General features: G+C 43.3%; 1 protein-coding gene across 1 annotated transcript; it reads left to right on the top strand.

The window, feature by feature from the left end:
* Positions 1-2,159: 2,159 nt before the first annotated feature.
* On the top strand, positions 2,160-6,008 carry LOC113587474 (interferon-induced very large GTPase 1-like). The gene has a single exon (XM_035525051.2). It carries the CDS (start codon positions 2,300-2,302, stop codon positions 5,075-5,077), a length of 2,778 nt encoding a protein of 925 aa, XP_035380944.2. The 5' UTR covers positions 2,160-2,299; the 3' UTR covers positions 5,078-6,008.
* Positions 6,009-20,771: the final 14,763 nt, after the last annotated feature.

The following is a 20,771-nucleotide window of genomic DNA, read 5'->3' as shown; positions in this document are numbered from 1 at the left end:
AATTGTTTCATAAGACTAAATGAACATTTGTTCATAAGACAATGCATAATATTTATTTACAGAATTACAGCATTTACTGTACTACAGTATTTTCACGTTTTAGCTTTTAGCCTATTAGCCTTTTAGCCTATGAGCAAGGAAGCTAATAGCAAGGAAGCTAATAGTTTAGCCCTTTAGCAATGAAGCTTACATTGTGTTTTAGTAAATTGTCAAACATTGTTTTGAAGTTTTAGCAAAATAAAACATTGCACATTTGATTTACAGTGACTGACAACTTCTTGTGCATTTTTAGAGGTTTTTGGGCAGTGGAAAATGCCATGTAGCGACTGATTACCTTCATGTAGATGATAAAAATTGTTCACTTTATCTGACAAGACCCTGGTTACTAGCATCCAAAAACATAACAAACCCCCAAAATAAAAGGCATTTTTGATTTTTGGACATTTTCTTCTGTATTAGATGAGCTCAAATAGAACCTAAATGATGGGGGTGGGGGGGAGCCTGTATTTGAATGAATGTCATGAATGTGAATGAATGTCTAATTCAGTATGAATCCTGAATGATCATTGAGCTATATAGAAGTACAAATCATTCAAAAATGAGCTTAAATTTGAAGATGCATATAGGGGTATTTTTTTTCTTCAGATGAAGTGATCCTGTATTGTGCTGTAGTGAACAGCAGTGTTTGCTTTAACTTTAACATTAGCAGTAGATGAATGGACGCTGTTAGTGGGGGTATAAGACAAGACTACAGAGATCTATAGAGCATGTCATTTGAATTTAGCTCTAACTTGGTCCCAGTGATCATTCCTGCCATCTGCACTCATGATAGCAGCTCCATTCATGCATTCTGTGTTCTGCTCAGATCTGTGGGTCTCCACTGTTTGCTGCTCCACTAAGCCTCTGTTCAGTGGTCCCCTGGCAGCACTCCCACACTCTGAATCTCCTCGTGTAGCACTTGAATGTCAGCTTGTAAACTCAGATAACAAACTCCAAAAAAATAATTCCCAACACTATCATTTTCAGTTAGACAGCAAATATGTTCAGAAACCTGATGAGCCATTTTCTGATCTGTTTCTTTTGGTATCCAACAGGAACTGAACTGTTGCTGTATCTGTAGCACTAATCTTAATAATGTGAAAATTACAAGGAACAGTGACTAGTTTTGGTTTCCGTATTCTTAATAATCTGACACTGTATTTTTTAAAATGTCTTCTGAAAGTAAGGAAAATATAGAAAATATACAAAGAAGCAAATCTAAGCAGAGAAGTATCTGAATAGTAAGGAAGTAGGAAGAGATGATGCTACTTCGCTGCATAGCCTGAGCAGGTGGTTCAAAGGCGAGACATAACAGACCAAAAGAAAGGACACCCCTGTCTGCTATGTTTTTCCTTTAAGAAATGGAGGCAATGCTGCAGGTCCTGTCTGAAATGCCAGAGTTGACATATAAGGTTGTCATCCATATACTTAGCATATATTGGAGTGCAATGTTGTTTCTTCAGGTCTATGATGTAAAACAACAACAATATAGCAGCGCTACACCCAGAAATACAAAGTGTACAAAGGAGAAAATTTTTGGGCCAATATGCCAGACTTCTTTAGGCTAGTAAAGTGGAGAAGGGGGGAAAATAAATAAATATATATACACTGTTATACTGTACTTAGAATGGTGTTTTGTTTTGGTTTTTTTATCTCATTGGGCTTTCTTATGAAATAGGTACTAGAGAGTCCTGATGATCTCTGATGTTCTGTCCAAGATGGTTTGTAATTGCAATGGATCCATTCAGATAATCCATTCAGATAATACCCACAGGAAGAATAATTAATCTTGTGTAATGTTTTGACACAAATAAGAATTATTTGAATTGAATAATTAAAACAACCCAAAAAAAAATTTGAGACAAGAAAAACAAAGGAAAAGCTTTTCATTTGTAAATATGAAAAGGTCTAATGAGGACTATAGGTTTGTAGCAAATTCTGACTAAAGCAGTGTCTTTGACTATATGGCCATTCTTTTCAATCTTAAATAAATAGCTAAAGAATGTGTTATTTATATGTTACAGTCTAAGGTGAACATTTTCTGATTTTACAGGGAGAACATACAGCTCTTTGTGCAGACAGACTGCAGCATTATGAAGAAGGTCTCAAAAAGCAAACAGATGAGCTCTTTACAAGACTTAATTTAAAAGTCAATAAGAGACTGAAGCCAGCAGACATTCTTCAAATATCATCTCAGTCATTATACTGCCAAGAACCTGTTGCTGAGAAAGAACTGGTTCAGAGGTTCTTACAAAAACTTATGATGGGGAATAACAGAGCAAGATACATTTCAGTTAAAGAAACAGTGAGTGAGATGAATCACATCCAATCAGGTACAGCAACTGGAGAGGAGAGTGACACGTTTGCAGACTTTTTTCACATAAGACCAGTTTCAATTGATGAAACAACACATAAACATCCTCTTCACCCCATGGATGTCCAGATTGCAGTGTTCCACTGCTCAGACCATTTCCTAAAGCAGCTCCTAGTGACTAAATTGTCCCAGTGTCAGTACGCACTGCCTTTGCTGGTGCCTGATCCCTTCACAAGACACATTGAGTTTCCTCTGTGGACATTTAGACAAATCAAGAAGACCTGGAAGACCACCGAAATATCTGGTAAAGAGACCACTTTTACTAATCCAATTTATGATGCTAAAACTCCAATGGTGGCGTTCTTTAGGTTTGGCTCTGTATTGTCATCCAAGTCTCAGCTGATGAACATCCTGATCAATGAAAAACATGACACATTCTTCCACAGACACTGCCCAGGTAGCAGCAGAAACCGTCTACTGATGGATGGAGTGGTGGAGATTGCCTGGTATCTCCCATCTGAGAAGAGCACTGATTATTTCCCTGACTGTGTAGCATTCTGTAATCTCCATGGTGATGCAGAAACTAATAAGGAACAACTAGAGATTCTTACTAAAATGTCCTCTGTGAATGTTGTACTTCTAGGTGATCAACAGCACATTAGTAGAAATGAAGAAATACTGCAAAGGCTTTTTAATGGGCCAAAGCCACTCATTTGTTTACTGCCTGAGAATAGTTCAAATGTCACTGGGACAAAGAGCCTGAAATTCAAAATTGGTCTTAAAGACAGAGGTCAGGGAACTGTATCTAAGGAGCTCAGAAAGAGCATTAACACATGTTTATCAAAATCAGTCTCCACTTTCAGGATTGAGGATGTGGGTAAAAACAGTGGAATCATAACAGATGAGAATAGTCATGAGTGTCAAAAAGGGAAAGATGCTGCTCTTCAGATCACATGGCTGCTGAATGGAAAGGACATGTCAAGCATTAAGGAGATGTATCTGCCTTGTCAAGGGGAACTGTGGCATATGTGGTGCCAAATGAACAAAAAGAAATATAAACTTTGCTGTAGTGATACAGAGAAGCAAATTAGTAAAATACAGAAGGAAATGAATCAGATTCGTGTACAACAGCATGAACATGGGGTCACACCACTTGTGCAGCTGTTCATTCAATCTATGAATTCACATTTTCCACTATCAAATGAAAAGTGCTATTTTCTTAATTGGATTAAAACCCTGCTTGACAAGTACTCAACAGAGGGTCTCTCTGCTCTTTATCAAGAATTTGATGAAAAGTGGTCAAAACATTTAAGAATGAAAAAGCAACATGTTGAATCAGAACAGATAAAACATGAACAGGAACAACTTGAAATAATATCTGAAAAAGTAAAGGCAACAAATTTTGGTCTGGAACACATCCTCAGAGAAATGGGGCAGATATATGAGTCATCTGTATCTTTCCAAATGGGCCAGAAAGAAGATAAAGAGTCAAAATTATTTCTCCCCAAACTTGCAGCACAGCTCATGATGTCTGGACACATGATGGAGCTGATGGATGGTGATGCTGCTCATGTTCCAGTAGTCTGGGTTTCAGCAGTTCTTGATGAACTCATCAAGATCCTGGGAGACCAAAGAGTCTTTGTGTTGTCAGTCTTGGGGATCCAGAGTTCTGGGAAATCCACCATGCTGAATGCTATGTTTGGACTCCAGTTTGCAGTCAGTGCAGGCAGGTGTACCAGAGGAGCCTTTATGCAGCTTGTCAAAGTGTCAGAAGAGATGAAGTCAGAACTGAATTTTGACTACATTGTAGTTGTTGATACTGAAGGTCTTCAATCTCCTGAGTTGACCAGAAAATCAAGCAGATGTCATGACAATGAATTGGCAACATTTGCAGCAGTACTTGGAAATATGACTTTGATCAACATTTTTGGTGAAAGCCCTGCTGAAATGCAGGACATCCTTCAGATTACTGTTCATGTCTTCCTGAGAATTAAGATGCTCAGACTGAACCCTGGCTGTATGTTTATATTTCAGAATGTTCCAGATGTCACAGCTAAGGAGAAAAACATGGAAGGTAGGCAGCGTTTGAAAGAAAAACTAGACAAGATGACAAAGCTAGCTGCCCAGGAGGAAGGCTGTGATGCAGAGTGTTTCAGTGATGTCATTGAATTTGATGTAGAGGAGGATGTGAGGTACATTGCACAGCTCTGGGAAGGTAGCCCACCCATGGCTCCACTAAACCCATCATACAGTGAAAACATTGAGGAACTGAAGCAAACTATAATCTCCAAAGCTGGACAGAAAGGTGGTATAAAGCTGTCTGATTTCAAAACCCGAATCATAGCCCTGTGGGAAGCACTTCTGAGTGAGAACTTTGTTTACAGTTTTAGAAACACAAGAGAGATTGCAGTGCACCGGAGGTTGGAGGAGGAGTATCAGAAATGGACCAAGAGTCTAAAGCATGCCATGTCAGAGATACAAAACAAACTGAGCACTAAAATCAACAACTGGCTACACAAAGTGGAGTACAAAGACCTTCAAGAGGAAATGAAAGAACCTCTTGAAAGAGTGTATAAATCATTGGAGCATTACTTTGAAGAAAATAGAGAGGAGAGAAGTATCCTACAACAATGGAGAGAGAAATTTAAAGAAAATATTAATGATGTGTATGAAAATCTTCTTAAATCAACAAAAACTGAGTTGGATGAAGTCTTTGAGAAATGACTCTCTTGTTCCTTCCTCTAAAAGCTTTTTCTGAAATTATGTGCCCCATGACTTCCTTGTATGAACCTGTCATTAAAGAATGCGAGAGCCATGAATAAATGTTCCTACCAAGTTACAGTGGTGGTTTCCTCAAAGTGACAAAACTGAATTATCTGTTGTGACTTGACTTGTACTACCAGAAATCTTGGACAAAATGTCACATATATTTATGAACCAATACAGAGACAGCAGCAGCAAAGATAATTTACTCCATGCTGGTGTGTTACTCTATAGATGAATATGTGACTATATATATATGGTTTATCTGAAGGATATTGTCCCTCAGTATGTTTGATCTAGAGCAACAAAAATCATTGCATCTGATTATCAGTTGCATCTTATTCCAACAAGAGTATGTTGTCATAATAGTCTGTATTGTCAGCTTTGTCTGTCAAGTTGACAACTATATGAAGTGATAGATTTTTTGTGAATTATATGATAGCACATCATAACTGATTTCACATACATACCTAGTTATTTTTTGATATGATAATGCTGATGATGACACAATGTGCCAAGTAAAGCTATTTGCAAAATTTAACAAAAGAGACGACTTTCATCAGATACTTTGTATTATCCTCTGTACTATCATAAAAATGACATGACAAACTGCTGTGTAATAGAAATTTTATTGAAGTATTTGACACTGACAATTTTTGCCCTGTAATGACACATTTCAGTCTATTTTAATTGGCCCTTTTATGAATTCCACTGGTATGACTTTTATGAATCTTTTGCAATTATATTGAGCTATATATACTAAATGCTTACTTTATGATACTTTATAAATATGCTTTTTTGTTGAAATTAACAAATATATAATCCTCATTATTTTATGATTAACGTGTTTCTCCCTAGTCTTTGTTAAGCTTGCATACTATCTAGTATACTACTGAACTTGGAGGGGGGGGGGGAATGAATGAATGACAGTGGTGGTTTCTTAAAACTGAAATAAACATGATGTTACTTCACTTGCTCTACCAGAATTCTTAGCCAAACATTCAACATTATTTCCATTTGATGGACCATTAAAGAGACAGCAGGTACAAAGGCAAATTACTCCATAATATAAATGTGATTTGCAAACCTGAGGTAGATCCACATGCCTCCATCCCAGTCAATGTCTCTGATGACCTCTTCAAGACATGCTAGAAAAAGCTTCGGAGAGATGGTGTTACGCTTTACGCTCTTCTCGACTGGGTCTCACACTGGTGATGGCAGTATTGCCATGCTGGCAGTGCAAACAGTTTGCCTGCCTGCGGAGGTCCATGTACTGCACTGTGACTCCTTGCTTCTTGAGGGACTCTAGCACTGCTTTTATCTCGATGCTGTTGAAGGCTGTCCACAGAGGCATATTATAATCTCTTGCTCTCTCTAGCAGCTGTGTCAAGAGTGAATATGTGATCTGTCATTCTGTAGTTATTCCTGAAACCAGCCTGCTTTATAGACTGCTGCTCATCCAGTTGTGATAATTGATTCACAATTACCTTTGTGAACAGTTTATATATGTGAGGGAGCAGGCATATAGGGTGCTAGTTCTTAGATCTTTTCAATGACCCTTCTTGTACAGCAGGATAATATTCAACTCTTTCTAATGAAGGAATTTTCCCTTCAACATAATGGCAATTGATGCACAGAGCAAGGATTTACCAAAGTTGTTCTTCATCTGACAGCAACATCTCAGATGTTATATTATCTTTTTCTGATGCTTTTCCTTTATTCATCATCTTCATGGCTCTCTCAACTTGACTGACCAGAATGGATGGCACTTTCTCCCTTACATGGTCCAACATCAGAGGCTTGACCCTCACAGATGACTTAAAATGGTTTGTGCAAATGGTTTTACAAACCTCTTTCATTTAACCTTTGTCAGTCACCATGATGCCATCTTTGTTTTTTAGTGTTATAAAGTGTCATGTCCCTCTTGCATTTCTTGAGACTTTGCTGTTCTTACACAGTCCTCGGGAGTCTTTCTTTCCAGTATCTTTCAAAGTCTTCCTGCAGATGTTGTCTTATCATCTTGCAGAGAACACAATACTTGATGTGACCTTTACTATCTCTTAACATGTTCCTCTCCCTCTCCAGCAACTTCTTAGTGTGCTTCTAGATTCTTCCCTTGGGTTCCTTTGGACTGGAAACCTTCACCTTCCTTAAGCACTTCTTCAACTTCTGGACCAAAGATTGATAATCTATTCCCTGAAGCTGATCCCAGGTTTCCTTTCCAGTGTAGTCCCTCAGCTTTGTCTCATCAAATACCTTCATTCAATAATTCTTCAACCTCAAATCGTAAGGGTTGGCACCAGGCTGAGGTCCCCTCTGGCCACCAGGGGGAGGCTTCGAGTCAGGCACACTACTAATCAGGCTTGATTAGTTTTTCCTTTTGTTTTGTCATGCTTTATGGAAGCTGCAGTCTAGCAGATGCTCGTTCGCCTCGCAACCAAGCAGCCGAGGTTTGACTCCCCAGAGTTGGTTTTTACCTCTCTTGTTTTACCTGTTCTAAGATCTAACTGTTTTGCACATGGGCCCGCCATCATTAAAGAATGGTAGCTCACCCAAAAGAGTGTCAGTATCATTACCTATCTGTCCTGGGTTTGAGCCCATTACACAAATGCAGTTCTTTCTACTACCTTCTCTCATGAGGCACAGTCTTTACCTGCACAAGACAGTGGTCACTCCAGATCCTCATCAGTTGTTGACCAGGATATAAACTCTCATAGGATCTCTTGCATTTGGAGAGATCCCAGTCCATCTCTTTTCTAGATCCTTCTGAAATAGGCAGTTCCCAGTGTAAAGCTTACTTACCTATGCCATGGTGACTAAATGTTCTCCTCTCTTATTTTTTTTTCTCCCATTTTGAATCCTCCCACTTATCATTCACCTTGCTGCCCCTTCCTGACCTTGGCACTGAAGTCTCCCATTATGATGGTGTAAGTGGATTTCAATGCTAGGGTTGGTTCTAACATGCAGTAGAACTCTTCCACATCCTTGTCACTGGCAAACTTGGTATAGGAGACTCTTGAAGCCCATTCCTTGCAGAGGATGAACCCAATGCCTCCTACTACTCTTGCACTATTTGTATTTTCCAGTGACATAATCTTTCCATCTCCCTGCTGTGCCATGCTTCACCGAGCCCTGACACATCACACTTGATCTTGTTTTTCTCTTCCTTGAGATGGTTTGTGGCAATCCTCCTTGCCAAAGACCTACAGGTGTAGGTGCATGAGGCAAGGTTAATCCTCACCACCATAAAACGATCCAACAGACATGCAGGGTACAGAGGCCCTTTTACATTTTTAATTTCCCATTTGCTTTTTGCTCCTTTAAAGTACAGCCACCCCGCTGGCTAGGCAAGCAGGCCATTAACTTTCCAGTTTAGCTGGATTCTGAGCTCTACTATATGTCTGCTTCTGCTAAGGCAGTCCACCTATAGGGTGAGCGGTCTGTCCTGTACCTTTGGACAATGGTAGGACCTGCCAGGGTACATATGCACCCAGCTACCATAGCTACACAGACATTGTTACTGTTGTGGCACTTTGAGGCACTGAAGTAGGATTTTGCAACATCAAAATTAACATACTAACAAGTAATATTTTTATTGTCATTTTTTGTTATTTTCCTTTGGAAATAATGTGAATAAACACCTAGTAGTTTAAGGTTAACTTAAGTAGGACTCCAATATAGGAAATTGCTTAGAGAAGGTAATGAAATACATGTTTGTGTTGAAATGACAACCAACAGTTAGATAAAGATGTGATGTGATATATGTCAGTGACAAAAAGAATGTCAAAGCCTCAGGATTTTAATCAGTGGACCTAAAGTCTGTATCTACATGAAACAGTTATCTCTGTGTATAATGAATCCTCATTAATTCCACAACAGGGAATGTTTGTGTTAGACAGCTTCATTATGACTAAAATCCTTATGACATCTTCCTAGCATTGTCCTGCCAGTGCAGGGTCAGCTGTTCAGATCTTTGAATGCCACTTTACTCAATCAAATGCATGGTCTGGGTGCAAGGGTGCAGGCTTCAGATCCATGTAAATTGCATCTTGCCATCTTTGCTCCGGATGTCCCCGCGGCCGCTGGCCATTAACCTCAAGATGGTAGGCGATGCTGGCAACAGTATCTGGAGCTGCATGTCGAACATGGCCAAACTAGTGTCCCTCTCTCAGTTTCGCCCCAATGGGCACAATACCAAATTGTCATCGGATCATATTATTGGTAATATGGTCGTGGAGGGATACACCCAGCATCCAGCGAGCCATGAGCATCTCCATTGGTCAGCATTCTGATCCATAGAGTGCAACGGATCTGTCTGGTAGATTTTTGATTTCAGGTGCTTGAGAATTCTCATCACACAGGACGCTGGTAACTTCCTTCTAATGTGGTCACGTCACATTGACTCTCACCTGTACCTCACCATCAATGCAGCTCTGTAGGATGGAGCCAAGGTACCAAAATGTATATGTTTTCTTCAGATTGTTGGCATTAACCTGGATCAAACCCATGCTGGGAATCATTTCCAAATATTCAGTCTTTGTGATGTTGAGGCGCAGGCTGAACTGGCTCAAGCAGTCGCTCCAGGATTGCACCTGGCACTACAGCTCCTCTCCGGTGGTGGTTGTGAGCATGACGTCATCAGCATAAAGCAGTGTCCAGGGCATGCTGCCCTGCAGATCCCATGTTATGGTGCCCATGACAAGAATGAACAGCAACAGTGACAGTGTGGAGCCCTGATGAATGCCAATGTTCACTGGGAAGTTGTGAGATGTCCCAGCTGTGCACCTCACCCGACTGCTGGGATTCATATAAAGCAATTTGACCCAGCCTACGAGCTCTTCAGGCATGCTGTGGTTGCGGAGTGTGTATCAAATAAGCCCATGGGAAGGCCTTCTCTAAGTCGAGAAAGGCAGCATGTAGTGGCCTGTTTTTCTCGTGGTTTTTCAACTGGTGGGCTGCAAAGATTGCATCGGTTGTTCCACAGCCTTTCATGAAGCAGCACTTGTTGATGCTGATCTGGATGATGTCATGTAAGTGTTGGTCAAACAAATATAGTGCTCGATGTCACACGCCACCCTCATATGTGCTTTTGCCAGTCGGTAGATGTTCTTTTCACAGTCCCGCATATCCAGCTGCTCGCAGAGGTCTTGTTAATGTTTCGCACGGGCTGCAGCCACTACTCTCTTGGCTTCCCGCTTGACAGCAGTGTAATACTGCCAATTATCATTGGTCTTGTTGGTGAACCAAGCCCCGAAGACCACCTTCTTTTACAATATCCTTTGCTGCACTTCCTCAGCCCAGAGCCACGTCTGCTTATTAAGACACCGATAGCCGGGTTGCCTGGTACTGAGGATCATCCTTTCAGCAGTGGTGACAGAGTCACAGAGTGCATTCCAACAAGCGTCGACTGAGGTTGCATTGACTTCGGGTAAAGGTAAAGCTGTTGATCTTGGCCCTTGATTTTTATGCAGCTTTTACGCTTTGATCATCGCCAGCCCTCTCACATGGCCATCCTGGTTGCTAGGTGATCTTCATAACAATGACAAGCAGCTTATGCTGTGGGGCCAGGCAGTCAGATGGGGTGACCTTTCCATCAGTGGTGCTAGCAGTGTAGTCACGTCTCCATGCCAGCACAAAGTCGATCTGACTACGGCTGCCTCTACTGGTGTAGGTGCCCAAATAACTCATGCATATGTTGAAAAATGTATTGCAAATGACGAGATCATTGGCTTCCACAATATCAAGGATTTGGTGGCCATCATCATTTCATGTACCATATCCAAAGCTACTGTAGTAATCGTAGCCATCCTTTGTCCACCCAACGTGGCCATTCAGGTCACCAAAGACCATGAGCAGGTGTTCTGCAGGGCACAATGTGATGCGATTGTGCAGATCCTACCAGAACAGATCCTTCTCCTCCTCTGCGCATCCCATCTGCAGAGCATTCGTGGAGAAGACCTGCAATTGGTGGACTCCAATGTCAATGACAGCACACAAAAGGCCATCAGAGTGGTGATTTACTTTGGCCACACAGTCAGGCTAGTTAGGGCTGATGACTAAGGTGACACCTTGCTGGCTCATCCTGCTGTAGTAGATTAGTTTGAAACCATCGCCAATGTTGCATGACTTTTGTCCTTTCCATCGTATTTCCTGCAGGCAGACAATATACACACGATGCTGTTTGAGTATTTCCGCAAGCTCGCGGCTGCATCCAGTTAGTGTTCCAATGTTAAGCATGGCAATTTGTATTAACTTCAGTTTTGTTTTCAGTTGGGCTAGCTTCTTTGGCTGATTTTGCCCTTGAATCAGTAACCATTCTCATGCTGGTTGGGCGGGGCAGCACGCATTGCCTCCAGGGAACGCCCTAGCATTCAACAGTGATTTTGGATTTGACGTTTTGATCCTTTGGGTTATGACAAAGGCTGACTGATCAGCTTGTCCCCACAGCCTGACATTGGGTCCTTTTTTGGCTCATCACAGTCTCCAGCGGCACCGCTAGGAGGAACGGACGCCACTGCCAAAATCCATATTACAAATAGACATGTATTATATGTTACCCAGTTATCTTTCCACTCATTTTTTAAAAAAAAGTGGTCATACAAAGAGTGGAAAAATGCAAAAAATCGGGATGGATAAAACACATTAAATAAATTAATTTGTAAATTGGTGAATTATGATTTTCAACTTCATGCATCTTGACTTGCTCTCCACCAGTCTTTCATACTGATAATTAAAATAAGATTAGGTTCAGATGATAATCAATATGTAACATGGAGCGATTATGAGGTTCTCATTCACTGAGAAGAGTTTATTAAGGGCAAATCCATAATCAGAGTCATAGTCATGGTCCAGGGTCATAAAGCAAATACAAATAGAACCGGAATACATAGTTAACACAAACACACAGAAAAAAGGGAACAGGCTATAACTAAACAACATGGACATAAGCAGTGATATGAAAAAAAAGCAATAAACACAATTGATAACAAGCACATACAAAAGAAGCATAGAATCACAATGACCAGCAAAAAGACTGAACAGACACAAGGTTTATATACACACAAGTACAAATGAAAGCTAACTAGAAACAGGTGAGAACAATGAAGCAAGATGGAGAAAACCAAATGTGGGGCATAACTAACAATGTTAGCAAAAGAAACCAGGAAGAAAACAAGGACACAAAATGGACACCATGGAGACAGGACACCAGGAGGGGCCAACTGTGACACAGTAATTCATTAAGTAGAATGAGGTGTGGCTCAGTGGTTCCAGTACTAATCTGAGATCTCCATCCAGAAATTGCAGTCCTGGGAAAAGCTAAGATGCTACACAGGACCCTCAAGCTCCCAGGCCTGTGGTAGAGGACCCAAGCTTGAAAGAAAAAGCCCGCCCAGAGGAGGGTGAGTCATTGTGGGGTTTTTTGTTTTGTTTTGTTTTGTTTTTTGGTCACCGTTCATGCTATTACACCTTTTCAACTGCTCATAAACGCAAATATATTCCCCAGAATAAAACAAAAGGATCAGGTGAGTTTTCTATTTTTAAGGATTCATTTCAGTATGAATCCACATTAGAATGGGATAATTGAGTGATCTGAGCAATTTCAATTGAGGCATGGTCAGTGCTAAACTAGCCAGAGCCAGTGTTTTAAAAACTGCAAGTCTTGTGGGGTTTTCTTGTGCAATACTGTTGCGGTTACATCAAGAATGGTATAATACAGGAACAATATCCAGTGAAAGGTGACCCTATAGATTTAAACAAGTCAATTTACAAAGGGGTCAGACAGTTGATCTTACACTTAGCATTTAGCACACTTTTATTTTTGTTGAAGTACCACATTAATTGTGAGCAGCTTTCTGGCCTTGATTTCTGTGGCTTCCAGTTCTTCTCTTGGCCAGCTTTTTGTGCCTGGTGGATATCTGATGACTGGCAGAGCATACATATTTATGGATTTGATCGTATCAAGTTCAAGTTCAAGTTCAAGTTCGGTTTATTCGTTACATACATAGTCATACACAGTATAACTCGCAGTGAAATGGTGGAGAGTGCTCTGTCCAAAGTGAGGAAAAGAAAACAGGGGTGCATAGAGAAAAATATATATATGCAAGATAAATATATATATTCTATGTATGTACAAAATATATTAACAATGTATGTACAATATATGTATATTATGATTATATACACAATGTACAATGTATATGGTTGGGTATATATGTACACAATCTACAGAATGTACAGTGCAGGTGTAATATGGTTGGGTATATATGTACACAATCTACAGAATGTACAGATCCATTTTGTATAATAACATATCTACAGTTGTTGTGTAACAAGGTAATTGAGTATAAATCTATATCTATATATAAATCTATATATACAGATGTACAGATATACAGATATACATGGTGGTGGTGGTCCCCACAGTTTATCAGTTTCCCTGATTCAGGGCCCGAATGGCCTGTGGGAAGAAGCTCCTCTTCAGCCTCTCTGTCTTGGTCTTCAGGGAGCGGAAGCGCCTCCCTGACCTCAACAGAGAGAAGAGTCTATTGTTGGGATGGGTGGGGTCCTTCACAATTTTCCTGGCCTTGGTCTGGCACTGCTTGTAGTAGATGGTCTGCAGGTCAGGAAGTTCCGTGTGAGTGATGCGCTCTGCTGAACGCACTACCCTTTGGAGTGCTTGTCTGTCCTGCTTGGTGCTATTCCCAAACCAGACTGTGATGTTCCCCGTGAGGATGCTCTCGATAGTGCAGGTGTAGAAGTTCTGCAGTACTTTGGAGGGCAGTCTGAAGTCTCTTAGGTGTCTGAGGTGGTAAAGATGCTGGCCTTCTTTGCCAGGGAGTTGGTATGGCGGGACAAGGACAGGTCCTGCGAGATGTGAACTCCAAGGTACCTGAAACTATCTACTCTCTCCACCGTGGTTCCACTGATCCTCACAGGTTGGTAGTGCCGCTCCTGCTTCTTGCTGCAATCCACGATCAGCTCCTTTGTCTTACTGACGTTTAGGAGGAGATTATTTTCCTGGCACCAGTTTTCCAGGTGTTTAATCTCCTCCAGGTAGGCCCTCTCATCATTGTCCGAGATCAGACCCATGACAACGGTGTCGTCAGCAAACTTGACAATGATGTTAGAGCTGGAAGTAGTTGTGCAGTCGTAGGTGTACAGTGAGTAGAGCAGGGGGCTTAGGACACAACCCTGAGGAGCTCCAGTGCTGAGGGTGAGGGTGGATGAGGTGCAATTGCCCAACTGTACTGATTGTGGTCTGTCTGTTAGGAAGTTGGAGATCCAGTCGCACAGGGATGTATGCAGTCCTAGATCCCCCAACTTAGTAGTGAGTAGGGAGGGCATGATTTTAACATAATTTCCCCTCCCTTCGTCCAGGTGAGTCAGTGTAGTGTGGAGCAGATGTGCAATTGCATCGTCAGTGGAGCGGTTGTGGCGGTATGCAAACTGCAGTGGGTCCATGGAGGCTGGCAGTGAAGATGTGATGAAGTCTCTGACTAGCTTTTCAAAGCACTTCATCACGACTGATGTGAGGGCGACAGGGCGGTAGTCATTGAGGTCGGAGGGTCGAGGTTTCTTCGGGACGGGGACGATTGTGGACCGCTTGAAGCTGGACGGGATGATACTGAGCGTCAGGGAGAGATTGAAGATGTCGGTGAATACCGGGGCTAGCTGATCTGCGCAGGCTTTGAGGACCCTCCCGCAGATACCGTGTGGTCCCATCGCCTTCCTGGTATTCACCCTTTTAAACACTCTCCTCACGTCACTCTCCGTGATGATGAGAGGGCGCTGTTCTATGGTGGGCCCCGCGCATGTGCCACTGGCTGCGCCGATAGTGCCATTTGGACTAGCGCTGTTAGCACTAGCGCCGTTAGCATTGGCGCTGTTAGGGCTTCTGGTTGGAAAACTTCTTGATGGTGATTCTTGGGATCATGTCGTCCACCAGTTTCCCAATAAACCCCACTACTGCCTCCGTAAACTCGCTGACATCATCAGTGCTGCACCGGAACATGTCCCAGTCTGCGTCATCCAGAGCGTCCTGCAGAGCGGCCACCGATTGGTCTGTCCAGCGCGCGACCTCCCTCTGAACTGGAGCTTCCCGTTTCAGCCTTTGTTTATATTTTGGTAGGAGGAAGATGACGGCGTGGTCCGACTTACCAAACGGTGGATGAGCTAGTGCCTTGTACCTGTCCTTGTATGGGGTGTAGCAGTGGTCTAGTGTCCTATTTCCCCTGGTGGGGAAGGTTACGTGCTGGTAAAGGTTGGGCACTGCACGCTTGAGGTTAGCGCTGTTGAAATCCCCAACCACAATAAGTGCAGCATCCCAGTGCTGTGTCTGAAACTGTGTGAGAGCCTCATGAAGTTCACACAGTGCAGTGTCCATGTTAGCCTGAGGTGGGATGTACACGGTGTTGATGATGACCGAAGTGAACTCCCGGGGAAGGTAGAAAGGACGAAGCTTGAGGGCAAGCAGCTCCAGGTTGGGTGAGCAGGAGCGGGTGAGAATAACAACATTGGCATTGTTACACCAGCTGTTGTTTACCATCACACACACTCCGCCGCCTCTCGACTTCCCCGAATCTGCCGTCCTGTCCATGCGGTGAACCAAGAAGAACTCGGCCGGCTGGATAGCGTGGTTTGGTACCGCTGGGTTCAGCCACGACTCGGTGAAGCAGAGGAGATTGCAGTCCCGAATGTCCCTCTGGAACTTTATCCTGTCCCGGAGGTCATCGAGCTTGTTATCCAGAGATTGGACGTTGGCTAGCAGGATGCTAGGTAAGGGAGCTCGGTGTGCCCGAGCCCTCAGCCTGTTCCTGATGCCGGCTCGCTTCCCTCGAGGCCTTTTCCTTGCGCCGCATCTTTTGTTTTCCCTCAGGATCTCCGTCGGCCATCTTGGGTCCGGGGTTACAGATGGCTTGAGGTGAGTGCTATGTAGATTAAGAGAAATAAGGGCATCTCTGCTGTACGAGATACGCGACGTGGTGTGTAGAGAAGGGCTGCGGAGAAATCAGGGGTAGCGGGAAGAGCAAAAAGAGCGAAAAAAGCTAAAAAAGTGCCAGGTTTGGACGGAGCAGTCGTGACGGCAGCCGACCTCACCGGCGCCATCTTGCTAAGTCATTGAATCATTCCCATTCAACAGGGTCTGAGGACTTGCATTACACTATGGAGGTACTTGGATGTTGATGTCTTTTTCATTTCTTCCAAGTGATTGGAGAAACCGTACATGCCTCCAGAAATTGTTTTATAATAGTGTTGTTCTATATATGTGGTGGCTCTATTGGTTTGATTGATAATGACCCAACCACTTGTTATGCAATGCAGTTTTGTCACAGGACGTTCCCCCCCCACAAGTCCCATGGTACGGCCTGCCGCATGTAGGGGGGCTCACGCTTGTTTGTGACCGTGCCCCCGTGACGGCACGCACCTGTACGGGGTTAATTGTTAGTGTTTGTTAGTCTAAACCCCTGTCAGTGCATCCCTCAGTGTTAGACATTGTTGGTCAGCCAAAGCTTATGTTATTATCCATGTTTGTCTAGCCTATGTACATGTTACAATCATTGTTTGTTAGGAATAAGTGTGTTTATGTTCTCTGTTAATGTCATGTGTGAGTACTACCATTGTCTGTTACATGTTGTATTATTAAATGTTTCACAATGTTGAGGGAGTCTGTGCATCATGCTCCATGCTCTGCAGCACTTGGGCACTCATTACAGAATGATCAACCACCACAGGACGCCAGCTACCATGGCTAAGAACGGACTACCTAGCGGGAGGTGCATGGGCACCCCCTGCACTGCCGCCTGGATCCCAGGAGATTGGGGAGAGGACCGCGACTGGTGTCCGGAGGTGGAGGGGAACACCCCCAGGAATTTCTTGGATGGGGGCCTAGGGCTATCGAGCCTGGGCCAAGGAGGACCGATATGCCCCACAACAACCAGAAAGAGGGCAGTTGTGTGGAGTGTGAGGGAAAATGCTTAATGCTTGCTTGACAGTTATCGCTTAACTGTTGCTGGGGAGGGGTGCAGCAGCAGGGAGTAATAATTTGTTTTTAGCAGGAAAGAATGTTCAAGGATGGTTGAGAGGCCTGGCACCTGGAGTCAGGAGATTAGCTCATGAGACAACAATGGGGAATGGTAGGGGTATATGAACTCCTGTTAGAGAGTTTGAGGCTTCTCTCCCTCGAATCATAAGGGACAGAGCCAATAAAGCCTGCTCATCTGCACATCTGGCTCGAGTCCTATTGATTTTTCCTCCACAATTTGGTGTTGTTGGCAGGATTGCACAGCTCCGTACTCCGCAACTGAGAGGGAGACATCCGTGACGAAAAAAGATAAATATCCTCATCTCCTAAAGCAGACGGACCACTCCATGACCTGAAGCCTGGGGACTGGGTGGTGATTAAGGACCTTAGAAGAAGCCGGTGGAACAAACCACGGTGGCTGGTACTAGCGCAGGTTCTCCTGACTACTCACACCACTGTTAAGACCCAAGGAAGTAAAACTTGGATGCACGCATCGCATTGTAAAAGAGCTCCTGATCCTGAGGGGTGATAAGATAACCAACCTAAACCCCATATCTGAAGGGAGAAAGGAGTTCCAGAGGCGGGATCCGGACTGCTGCAATCGACCGTAGAGTGAACCGAGGGTAAGGCGGATCTGGCGGCTGTTGTAGGGAGGTCTGGGACCTCGAGGGTCTGAGACCCGGCACAGTGTGACAACACTGGGGCAAAAAGTGTAGACTCCAAAAGGTGGACTGTAAGGAAACAGAGGCACTGGAGTCCCCTCCCGTCGATGGATGCGAGTGGTAAAGAGTCAACTCCGATGAGCTGCGATCAGGGCCACTCGGGAAAAGTTTGTTTTAGTACAGAGGACGACAGTGTCAGCATTGTGCAGATGACTGAAGCCAACTAACGTAGAGTAAGTAGTAAATAACTTTCCAATATTGGTATGAAATTGATTGTTTGATGCCTCTGATTGTGTAGAAAAGGGAAAAAAAAGAGAGAATAATATTATTATTATTATTCTGTAACACCAACGGGTTAATAAAACATTTTATTGATGTCTTGATTTTGATTTTATTATTGATGCAGTGATGGGTAACAATAAAAGTAAGACACAAAAAGCTGAAACAGTTGCACCATCAGGGTGTCAGCCTTGAAAATGGAAGTTGCAGTTATGCACAGACATGAGAATAAATATGGGCCAGACGTAATGGCTCAAATAGCATTATGGAGTAAATGCAGGTTTACACTGGGAGGTTGTATGGGGGTAAATAAACTACGACGTATGCAGTATAATCTGAGGGAGGTGGAAAATTAAAGACTGATTACAGCCATTTGGGGAGCATGGGAGAATTGTATGGGGGAGGCAGAAGAGAAAGAAAGGAAAAAGAGGGAGGGGGATGTTAATCGCATGTTTCAGACGCTTCAGTCTGTGCAGGTCTCCAAGGTTGACCCTGATACCGACTCCTGCCAACTAATGCCTCACGCTCCCCCGGTAGCAGCAGCCCCTGCAGTGCCCACCCCACCAGTTCAACCACCTGCCGAAGAGGAACAAGGGGCTGTGGGAGGAGCTGCTGCATCGGGATAGAGCCAAGAACTGAGGCAACTCAGGCCGAGGCCAAAGCAAGGGTTGATTAAAGGGGTAGCACCAGTAAAAATATCACACCTAAGTCAGATGACAGGCCCAAGCAACGTCAGTTTGCCCTGAAACCAGAAGCCATAGAAGGCATTAAACGAGTGTTCAAAGACCTCCTGTACGCAGGAGTGATAGTGCCATGCCTGGATTTGCCTGTACGAACGCCAATTTTCCCTGTTAAAAAACCAGGTCGTAATGAATGGAGGTTTGTACAGGACCTCCAAGCAGTCAATGAAGCAGTTAGACAAAGAGCCCCAAATGTCCCAAACCCACACACAATCCTCTCATCTATACCAGACGATAGTAAATGGTTCACCGTCGTGTTCCAGTGCATAAGGATAGCCAGTATTGGTTTGCCTTTCAATTCGAGGGAAAAGCTTATATGCTCACACACTTGTGTCAGGGGTATTGTGAATCTCCCACTATTTATAATGATTTACATTTACATTTACATTTACGGCATTTAGCAGATGCGCTTATAAACAATAAGTGCTAGAGTTTGTTAAAAAACATAAATAGTGCCCTACAATAAGTACTAAATTAGTCAGTCAATAAGGGAGCAGTGTCAGTTGTCCTTTAAATATTCTGCAAATAGATGGGTTTTCAGTCTGCGTTTGAAGACTGCAAGGGACTCTGTTGTCCGGACAGGAAGCGGGAGTTCATTCCATCTTGGAGCCAGGACAGAAAATAGTCTCGATGCTTGTCATCCATAAGACGTGAAACAAGGTATTTCAAGCCGAGCCGTACCTGAGGTTCGAAGTACTCGAGGTACAGATCGGAGACTGGGTAGTGATTAAGGACCTTAGAAGAAGCCGGTGGAACAAAACACGGTGGCTGGGACCAGTGCAGATTCTCCTGACTACTCACACCACTGTTAAGACCCAAGGATGGAAAACTCTGCCCAGGGCTGTTTGAGTATGCAGCTGGCATTCCTATCATATCATCCCACCAGATTGGGACGGGTGTTGCTTCCCTACTCTAGTAGCACCCCCATCAGAGTCTTTATTCCATCCGAGAAAATTCAGGACAAAAGCTCAAGTAGGACAAAACGAGAAGTGACCATGCCTCACTGATGGCGTGGGTATCATCTGTGGGACCCCTGGACAACTCTGGGGGTAACAATGGGCTGGGCCCTACTACCTGGTGGCAGCACTGCTGCTACCTTGCAAAAATTAAATGGGCTGGCATGGCAGACACAACTTTTAGCAAACAAAACTGAAGTGGCTTTAGGAACAATAAACAGGGAATTGTCCACCATTCACACTGCTGTCCTTCAACAAAGGCTTGTTCTCGACACAATTTTAGCAAAGGAAGGGGGAGTGTTCAAGATGTTGGGCACTGACTGTTGTTTTTACATTCCAGATGGTCATCATAACTTGACCAATTGAATTACGGCCATGAGAGCTGGTCTACCTCCCGCTCTAGAAGCAGAATCTTGGTTATCTCAACTTCAGCAGCAGTAGGGCCCATGGGGCCCTGTTACTTCAAGTTTTCATCCCCATTATCTGTGTGATATTATTGCTTTTGTGTTTTGCTCCGTGTGTGTTGTCCAGTTGTTCCAGGGTTGTAGCCTGACTAGTCGCTCCACAACTGTTGTCATTTCCCTACAATAAAGGTAAGGTAGATGCCCTGGAGCTGCAGGATGACTTCGACCCTGACAAGGAACCAGACTTAAACCCTGTTCCCAACTGGATGTTGATGTTGGATCCCAATGTTTAGAAATGCATTCGTGAACTTTATTATTATGCACGTTACCCATTTGAGGACTAGCTTCAAATGAGTTGAATAAGCTTATTTGCAAAATCATGTTAGGTAGTGATAATGTGTGATATTATCAAAGGGGGGAAAATGTGAGGGAAAATGCTTAATGCTTGCTTAAAGGAGAACTAAGGAATATGTGACCTTTGCTCTCATCTCGACCAGTCTGCAAGAAAGGCGAATAGAGAAGTGATGGAGTATGATAGTTATGGCTTAACTGTTGCTGGGCAGGGGTGAAGCAGCAAGGAGTAACAACTTGT

The sequence above is a fragment of the Electrophorus electricus genome, chromosome 6, assembly GCF_041902795.1.
Source record: "Electrophorus electricus isolate QZ-2024a chromosome 6, ASM4190279v1, whole genome shotgun sequence".
Taxonomy (NCBI): Eukaryota; Metazoa; Chordata; class Actinopteri; order Gymnotiformes; family Gymnotidae; genus Electrophorus; species Electrophorus electricus.
Note: the sequence above shows the minus strand (reverse complement) of the source record. Positions and strands in the feature narration are given on the sequence as shown.

Excerpts from the sequence above, each read along its gene's own strand:
- LOC113587474 (XM_035525051.2), top strand. The coding sequence starts at position 2,300 with ATGATGGGGAATAACAGAGCAAGATACATTTCAGTTAAAGAAACAGTG.